The sequence below is a fragment of the Eriocheir sinensis genome, chromosome 62 (assembly GCF_024679095.1).
Source record: "Eriocheir sinensis breed Jianghai 21 chromosome 62, ASM2467909v1, whole genome shotgun sequence".
In the NCBI taxonomy this organism is placed as follows: domain Eukaryota; kingdom Metazoa; phylum Arthropoda; class Malacostraca; order Decapoda; family Varunidae; genus Eriocheir; species Eriocheir sinensis.
The window spans coordinates 8,330,945-8,340,914 of NC_066570.1; the positions used below are offsets into that span (position 1 = coordinate 8,330,945).

At 40.4% G+C, this 9,970-nt stretch overlaps 1 protein-coding gene across 3 annotated transcripts in view; it reads right to left on the minus strand.

Moving 5' to 3' along the window:
- Positions 1-1,032: 1,032 nt before the first annotated feature.
- LOC126986743 (protein D7-like) overlaps positions 1,033-9,970 on the minus strand; it is a 46,112-nt gene continuing 37,174 nt past the window's right edge. For all 3 annotated transcript variants that reach the window (XM_050843119.1, XM_050843118.1, XM_050843120.1), the window contains exons 7-8: positions 3,265-3,419; positions 1,033-2,141 (exon numbers count right to left, since the gene is read on the minus strand). In XM_050843119.1, the coding sequence (XP_050699076.1) occupies positions 1,932-2,141; positions 3,265-3,419 (365 nt within the window). In that variant the 3' untranslated portion in view covers positions 1,033-1,931. The remainder of the gene's footprint in view (positions 2,142-3,264; positions 3,420-9,970) is intronic.

Consider the following 9,970-nt stretch of genomic DNA (forward strand, 5'->3'; position numbering starts at 1 on the left):
AGCTACTCCTTAAACCGCGTCCACACTACGACTCATGAGGCGACTCGTGCCCCGCCTCACGGGTGTGTGTGTCCACACTTATACTTCGTGACTCGTGAGGTGGTGCATGAGTCGCCTTGCCAGTCATTTTTATCTTTATATTGTTTATTTTTCACCTGCCAGATGCAGCGGTGCTACTTCAGAACATCAATCAGCAAGTGAGTGTTGCCCCGAGTCCACTCGACGTTGTCCTCAACGTTTTCAGCCATGATCTGAGAGCAGTGTGCAACCGATGTTCCCCCGTCCACGACTCATGCCCCAAAATGCGGCTTAAATACCTCTCGCCAGAGTTGCCGGCAGCAGCCTCATGCCCCACCGTTTACTATTGTTTTTGTGAGTCCGGGGGCACGAGTCGCCTCATGTGTTGTCTCGTGAGGCCTGGCCTCACGAGACAACAATCACCTCTGTGAAGCGCTGGGCACACACTGAGGGGTCTCTCTCCTGGAAGCAGTAATCATTCCACGGGAAATCGGAAAACTACATCCTCAGGTCGTCCCACCGAGCTGAAGCAAAATGCCAAAAGCATCGCCTCTTTGGTGGGTCCAGAGGATGTACAGGAGCGATAGGACAGGATACAGAAATAAGGTTGTGATCAGAGGAGCCCAACGGAGAGAACAGTTTGACAGAGTAAGCAGAAGGATTAGAGGTAAGGAAGAGGTCTAGTATGTTGGCCCTGTCTCCAAGACGGTCGGGAATACGTGTAGGGTGCTAGACCAAGGCCTAGCGCTAGACCAACTGCTCTAGATCGTTGAGGAGAGCAAAGTTGTAGGCTTGTTCACCAGGCTGGTCAGTGAAAGAGGATGAAAGCCAAAGCCGGTTGATAGTGGAGTGTTTCCTGTGTGGTATTGGTATGCTGGATTTCCCTTCCCATGGTGCATGACTTTACATTTTTTTTTCAATGAATTGTAGCAGCCACTTTTTGTTTCATTTCTGTAGCTTGGTGATGTCTTCTTGTAGGAAATCCACAGTCAAGGGGTTAAAAAACATAGCAGGTTATAAATTTAAGCCTTTACTCCTATTGTTTTCAAATTAATGTTCTAATGTTCCTATCATATAGATGAGATGGTGATATATCACAAACAGCAATCAACATTAATGATTAATGATCCCAGTGGTTCTTTTGTGACAGCTGAGAGAAACTCTTTTGTATGCCTAATGTTATATGTATATTTGGGTTTTGATTTTCATCCATTACCATTCCTATGTAAATTATATTTTAAAACTTCATTATACATATTGCTAAAACTGCAAAGAGACTTTGCTTTAAATAAAATCCTATTTTAAGCACTATGCTTGGTTCTTCTTGCAAGAAACATATGTTAGCTTAATTTTTTTCTTCTTCTTGTAGATGTCTTGAATCTGCCACTTGAATGAAGTAAATACCTTTATTGGCTAAAAGGTTAAGGAACCATGAATTACCTAAATTTTGAAAATTTTTATGGTTAAAAAAACTGGATCTGACGTTTCTAATATCCTTGTCACATTATCGGCAATATTTTTCTTTATTATACACTGGCAGTACAATGATTTTGTCAATAACTATCTAAAATTTTCAGTGTTTTTTTTGTTTTGTTTATTATTAATACCTAGGAATTGATCATTTCATTAATATTTTGTTAATAAAAAAATGTAGCTGTGAGCTTCACATGACTTTGTCCATGTGAATATCTTAAAATCAAAATTAAAAATAACCAAATTCAATAAGATCTAGTATACACCTATGATCTGAGGTCCTTTTTTTTCAACAAATTGCAAAATAATTGAAGAACTATCTTGAGTTCAAATCTTGAATTAAACTACAGATGTACCATCTTGAGTTCAAATCTTGAATTAAACTACAGATGCACTAGCTTTAGTTCAAATCTTGAATTAAACTACAGGTGCTACAAATGCTACACATCGAGGTGGGTCATCAAGTCTCTCAGCTGTTCCAAAATGCTTTCCTTCAAGACAATTTTGCTCTCTTCTTGAATTGTCAGTTTCTGATTGAAGTTTTCCTTTAAGTTTTCCAGCTTCTCAATCTCAAAAAGCTTCTTCTCTAGTTTTCGCTTATTCTTAATGTAGCCACCCATATCAAGCCTTTGGATTTTTTTCTCACAAACCTGTGGATCAAAAATGTTTCATTTAATAAAGTGGCCATATACAATTTTTAATTGATATATCCTACTTGCCATTATATTTTACTCATCTTGGATAAACCCACCCAGGACTTTTACTAACTTGCTGATAACTAAGAGTCAGTGAAATCCATGATCAGGTCGATTAAGGTTGAATATTAACCGACTAAAAATTACTTTGCCAATACAAAGCAAGAAAATATTCAGAATTTTGGAACTGCACCAGTCCTCCGTTTTGGAGCCTTCTGATTAATGTAAAATCACTTAGGTTTAAGGACAGACCACCAAGTCTGGACCATGGGGTCTGTGTGGTCTGATTTTCTATGTAGTTCTATCTATCTATGTAATTCCATGGTCCAGTGATTAGCATGGCTAGCTAGGAATCCACAGGCCCAGGTTCAAATCCCGACCCGGGCAGTTGGCGTGTAGCTCACCCAGCTGTTCATCCTCCCTTTCAGGCTGGTCAATAAATGGGTACCTGGGGAAACCTGAATAAGGTAAACTGTGGTAACCTGAATGTCACACTGGCCCTGTGTCCCGGGGTAATGGGTTCTTCCCATCACATGCTTGAGGGCCAATGTGAAGGAGATGAGCACCATAGCCACATGCAGCTGTAGCGTATGGCCCCCCACTTTGCTACTTTTACCAGTCCTGATTACATTACTCCTGTTAAGGAGGTTCTGACAGACCCATCATACTGCCTTGAATCATGGACCTCTGGATAATACAGTGGACAAGTGCAAGCCTTGGAGAACCTTGCATCTTGGTGGTGGAAGAATGCTCTGAACTAATAATTCATTATGCAGAATAAAATCAGTGGTGGTTTAATGTTGCCACAGATCCTGGTCTGGGATGAACCTCAGGTGGGTTGTTCATGTTGGTGGCTAAAACACTAACAACCTTTTATATGATTAAATTCATCTGATACTTTTTGTTTATGTACTGTACTGTTTATGTACATAGTATGTAGTACAGTATATAGTACATAGTGATCCTTAATTAGAAAAAAATAATGAATTGCATATAATTGTCAAACTAAAGGATGTTTTCAACATAACCAATCAACTATTTAACAGATGAAACTACACTAAGCAGCAAAACTTTTTACCCGAGGGTTGTTGGTGAGGTTCTTCAAACTGTCAAGCTCTGTTGGATGGTCAGCACTTGAGACAGAAGTTCCACAAGACTGTTTTCCATCTTGGGACACTTGTCCAATATTTGTGTCTGATTCAGCACTTGATGAACTACTCTTAACATTTTTATCTGTCAAAAAGATAGATGAAGACATTGCTGGTTATTTGGCAGAACAATGTATATTGACTAACAATAATTAAAAACTGACAAGACTGTTTTGGCATCTTACATTACTCATCTGCCCAACATCTTAACACAATATAGCCATGGGTAGCAGGATTTGAAGAACATGCTTTTTTTCTTTTTTACAGCAAGGGAGACATCGAGTAACAAACCAAAAAAGCAATAAAAAAAGTCCACTAGGCACTGCTCCAATAAAAGCAAACAGAATAAGAGGCCAAAAGAGAGGTCAATTTCAGGAAAGAGGTGTCTTGACACTCCTCTCTTAACCTGTTGACTGCGGATTTCCTACAAGAAGACATCACCAAGCTACAGGAATGGATCAAAAAGTGGCTTCTACAATTCAATGAAGAAAAATGTAAAGTCATGCACCTTGGGAGGGGATATCCAGCATACCAATACCACACGGGAAACACTCCACTATCCACCACAGAGGCAGAGAAAGACATGAGAATATATGTTACCAGGCTACCAGTGAAGGCCAAATTCGTTCCAATCGCAGCAGCGCGAAACTTGGGGTGATAATGCGCGAAAGTCGGGATGGTAAGAATTTAGGACTAACCGCGAAACTCGAGAGGGTACTGTAAGTAAATACACACATACACACACACACACACTGAAAGAATGTAGTGAGCAACTTGCAGAGAAACTGCACTTCATAATGAGCACCTCCCTGAGTGAAGGAAGGGTACCACAAGATTGAAAGAGAGCAAACATAGTACCAATTTATAAAGGAGGAAAGAGAGAGGACCCATTAAATTACAGACCAGTATCACTCACTAGAGTGGTTGCAAAGATATGTGAGAGGCTAGTTAAAAACAGGTTGTCGGATTTTTTTAGAAAGGGGGAGAATTATCTCAGATTGCCAGTTTGGATTCAGGAGAGGGAGATCTTGTGTTACCAACTTATGTTATTACTCAAGGGTGACAGATTTAATACAGGAGAGAGAAGGCTGGGGGGATGGAGTGTACCTGGATTTGAAAAAGGCATTCGACAAAGTACCGCACAGAAGACTAATTTGGAAAATTGAAAATAAGGGTGGAGTGGGTGATGGACTGATTAAGTGGCTGGAGGATTTCCTAACTAACAGGGAAATGAGGACAATAATCAAGGACAGGGTTTCCAACTGGTGCCCAGTGAGGAGTGGGGTCCCGCAAGGTTCGGTGCTGGCGCCAATAATGTTTGCTGTTTATATAAATGATATGGTGGACGGAGTGACCAGCTATGTGAGTTTGTTTGCAGATGATGCAAAGCTATTGAGACGAGTCAATGATGTGAAAGACTGTGAGGCATTGCAGAGGGACCTGGACAAAATATGGGAGTGGAGTGGTACATGGCAGATGGAATTCAACCTTGGGAAATGTAAAAAAATAGAGTTTGGTAGGAGTGGAAGAAGATGTGAATATGATTATAAGATGGGAAATGAGATAATATGCAGAGGAATGGAAGAAAAAGATTTGGGAGTGACTCTCAGAGAACATGTCACCGGACAAACAGATCAACAGGATAACGGGACAAACTATGAATTTGCTGAGGAACATAAGGACGGCATTCGTGTATTTGGATGAGGAGATGATGAAGAAAATAATAGTTACAATGATAAGGCCAAGGTTGGAGTATGCAGCAGTGGTCTGGTCTCCTCACAAAAAGAAGAATATAAGAAAGCTGGAAAGAGTACGGAGAATGGCAACTAAGACGGTACCGGAACTTAGGGATTGGACTTACGAGGAGAGACTCAATAGCATGGGGCTCACATCCCTGGAGAGAAGAGAAAGAGGAGACCTGATAGCGGTGTACAGGGTGGCGAGTGGGGTGGAGAATCTGGACAGAGAGGACCTGTGTGTGTGGAGCGAGAGGGAAACAAGAGGACATGGAAAGAAGTTGAGGGCGACCACGTGTAGGCGAGATGTGAAAAAGTTTAGCTTCCCAAACAGAAGCATTGAGCTGTGGAATGGACTGGGGGAGGAGGTGGTTTGTGCAAGAAATATTCATGATTTTAAGGAAAAGTTGGATAAGAGCGGATATGGAGACGGGACAGAGCGAGTGTAGCTCTCTTCCCGTATGTCACAACTAGGTAAATACAACTAGGTAAATACACACACACATAGATGGGAGGGATCTAGATACAGGGAGAGGGAGATAAGCACTTTGGTCACGGTGTCAGCGGAATCAAGCTATAACTTGTTGATGCCTCTCTCTCTCTCTCTCTCTCTCTCTCTCTCTCTCACACACACACACACACACACACACAGAAATAAAAACCAAAGGAATAAAAAAGATTTTAAGGTAACGAGAAACGAATATATGAAAATAAGGAAGGAAGAAGAAAAGGGATATGAAAAGGATATTGTGGAAAAGTGCAAGGAACAACCTAAACTATTTTATAGATTCATAAATGGAAAGATTAAACTAAGAGAAACAATTAAAAGACTGAGCGATGGGAGTGTGAAAATCGATGATCCTAAAGGCATGGCGGAGTTACTAAATAAAGAGTTCCAGCAAGTTTTTACTAAAGAATCAAAATTTAACCCTTTTAATACGGTGACACAGATGTCGGCGTCACAGTATGGAAAGGGTTAAGAGGAAATGGAAGAGGATTAATCCTCTTCTAAATCTCTTAATCCTCTTCTAAACCTCTTAATTCTCTTCCATTTCCTCTTAACCCCTTCAACACGAAGACACGTACGCTGCGTCCTTGTGTACCCCGTACCATATCCGAGGATGAGCATACTGTGTCCTAGCTCGCTTTAGCCAATATACGAGTTATTTTATCTCTATATTTATGCTTACATCTCAAAATTATCAATTAATTTATGTTTCTTTATGTGCACCATTTAATTCTGCATGTTTTCATATATAACACATGATGGTTATGTTGAGTTTACGGCTGATAACGTGTTATATTCAATAGCGACATTTGAAATTTGGCACGCGTGGCGATCCCGGATACAGCGCGGGGCTCTGTTTTGGCCCGGACGTAGTGAAGGGGTTAAGAGGTTTAGAAGAGGATTAAGAGGAAATGGAAGAGGATTAACCCCTTCCCGGTGGAGGATCTAAATATAGAGGTTTCGAAATTGGGACTTTTTGTCGGCGCGTCTATACATAGACGTTTGCTCTCATTTGCCCACATTAGATTGTAGCATGGTCTGTATATAGAAGATTCCTTACTACTAACAAAATCAACAAAATAAATCATTATTAGGCATCTCAAACCCCCTGACACTTACCGACATTGCCTCTCAAGGACAGTCACTGCTTGTGCTTTGTCGGTGGCGGATGTGCAACGCAGATCTGCTAACACTGGGAATTTTTGCATTTTTCTGTCTATTTTCTTTTATTATTATAGTCTATCATGTCAAGAAGAAAGAGACCTCTTAAGCCGGAAGAAATGACTTCTTTGGTGGCTGAGGATATAGTTGCTGATTTTTTGGATGATTTTGATGATCCCGACTCATCTACTGTCAGTGATTATACACTAAACCTTCATATAAATTTATAAATATACATATAACCAATCTATCTTATATAACATCTATATACAGATTCAAATGTTTGTTCAGTTTTGCGGCAGTCTACATATAGACGTCAATCTGGAATGCCCACTTGCGGGGAATCTATATATACACGTATGGATGAAAATCGACAGCATCTATACATAGACGATTTTTTTTTTGGTAGTACATACATCTGCCCTGCCGCCGGGAAGGGGTTAAGAAGTTTAGAAGAGGATTAACCCTTTCCATACGGTGACGCCGACATTGGCATCACCGTACTGAAAGGGTTAGAGCCACAAGAAAACAAGATAAATGTTCATATGGAAGAAGTCTCAATAGATAACGAGGAAATATATAAATTGTTGGGGGAACTGGAAGAGAGGAAAGTGGTAGGACCGGATGGAGTCTCAGGGTATATATTGAAAGAATGTAGACATGAGTTGGTTGGACCGATATATGACATCATTAACCCGTAAGCTGCTGGGAGATTTTTCTGAGTCGCTCTAAGCCTGCGTATAGCATAGAGATTGACCTCATTGACCTTACATAAACGTGATATCATAAATTTACAATACACATATCTGTAGCTAATATTTGTTGTACACCTGCATATTAGATTTTCTTTCACAAAAATGTTTTTCTGGCAGTATCTGAAGCCGCGGCGGAAACTTTTTGGCGCCTGTTTGAAAAGCCCGCTTCCAGAAGGCTTACAGCAGCTTACCGCTCAGCCGCCCAGAAGGCGTACAGCAGTTTGCGGGTTAAATGCTCAATAACAACTGGTACAGTGCCTAAGGAGTGGCGGAGGGCCGAAGTGGTCCCTATATACAAAAGTGGAAGGAAGGAAGAACTCCTGAACTACAGACCTGCATCATTGACCAGTGCAGTATGTAAAATATGTGAGAAAGTGATAAAGAAACAATGGACGAGATTTCTGGAAGAGCATAATTTAATCACAAGTAAACAGTATGGATTCAGAAAAAGGGCGCTCATGTGTGACAAACTTACTGAGCTTTTACTCAAGACTGACAGATAAAATACAGGAAAGGGACGGATGGGTTGATTGCGTTTATCTGGACCTAAAGAAGGCGTTCGACAAAGTTCCACATACAAGACTGGTATGGAAACTAGAAAATAAAGGAGGATTGAAAGGGAAAACGAAGAACTGGATGGAAAGCTACCTAAGGGGAAGAGATGAGAACGGTGGTTAAGGACATAAAATCGGAATGGAGAACTGTAGGAAGTGGAGTGCCTCAGGGATCGGTATTGGCACCAATACTTTTCCTAGTATATATAAATGACATGACTGAGGGAGTAAATAGCTATATGAGCCTGTTTGTAGACGATGCAAAACTGCTCAGACATATAAGAAACAGTAAAGACTGTGAAATTCTGCAAGAAGACCTAAACAAGATTTGGATATGGAGTATGGAATGGGAGATGAAATTCAATGTGAAGAAATGTCATGTTAGGGAAGTGGGAAAAAGTGAAGCAAGACCAAAATGGACATATAAAATGGGAGATGGTGAAATATTAAAGAAAGTACACGAAGAGAGAGATCTGGGAGTAATAATGCAAGATAATAATCAGCCCGAGTCATATAAATCAGATATTCGGTGATACGTATAACATGGTGAGAAACATAGGATTAGCTTTCCACTACATGGATAAGGATAAGATGAAAAAATTTAATTACCACTATGATCAGAACAAAATTGGAATATGCGGAGGCAGTGTGGTCTCCCCATAAGAAGAAACACAAAGAAACTAGAGAGAATACAAAGGATGGCAACAAAAATGGTTCCAGAGTTGGAGGGATTAACATATGAGGAAAGACTAAAGGAAATGGACTTACTAACAACAAAGAAGAGAAAGAGGAGACCTAATACAAATCTGTAAATTATTGAGCAAAATGGAAGAAATAGATAACGAGGAGTTACTACTAAAAGAAGGAATTACCACCAGGAACACAAGAGGAGGAAGGGAAGATGCATGAGAGACATAAAGAAATATAGCTTCCCACAAAGAAATAGAGGTTTGGAACAGACTAAGTGAGAATGTAGTATCGGCAAGGAGTGTGCAAAGCTTTAAAGAAAAGTTGGATAAATGCATATATGGAGACGGGACCACACGAGCGTAAAGCCTAGGCCCTGTAAAACTACAACTAGGTATACACACACATGCACACACATAGGAGGTTGATGTGGAAGAACAGGATGATGAGAACAATTATTAGAGACAGGAAATCAAGTTGGAAAAATGTCATGAGTGGAGTTCTGCAAGGCTCTGTGTTGGCCCCAATTATGTTTGCAGTATATGTTAATGATATGATAGAAGGAGTGGATAGCTATATGAGTCTGTTTGCCGATGACACTAAGATAATGAGAAGAGTGGAAAAAGAGGACTGCTTGCTGCTCCAGAGAGACCTGGACAGTGTGGGAGTGGAGCAGGAAGTGGGAAATGGAATTTAATACCAACAAGTGCAGTGTTATTGAATTTGGAAAGAGTGGAATAAGAGTAGAGGGACATTATAAGTTGGGTAAGGATAAGTTAGACAAGAAGAAAGAAAAAGAAGACCTTGGAGTGATGATCACAGAAAACTTGTCTCCAGAAAGACATGTGAATAAAATATCAACTGAGACATACAACCTACTGAGGAACATCAGAGCAGCGTTCACATACCTTGATGAGGACATGGTAAGGAAATTAATTTTGACCTTGATACGCCCTAGACTAGAATATGCATCAGTGGCTTGGTCGCCATCACTTAATAAAAACATTAGAAAACTGGAGAGGTTACAGAGCGGCAACAAAAATGGCACCTAGTCTGAGCGACCTGCCTTATGAAGAAAGATTGCTGAGGCTGAACCTCCCTACATTGGAAATTAGAAGAGAAAGAGGAGATTTAATAGCAGTGTATAGGGTGATGAATGGTCTAGAGAAATTGGACAGAGATGACCTTTTGATAAGAGAAGAAAGAAACTTAAGAGGAAATGGAAAACTGTTGAG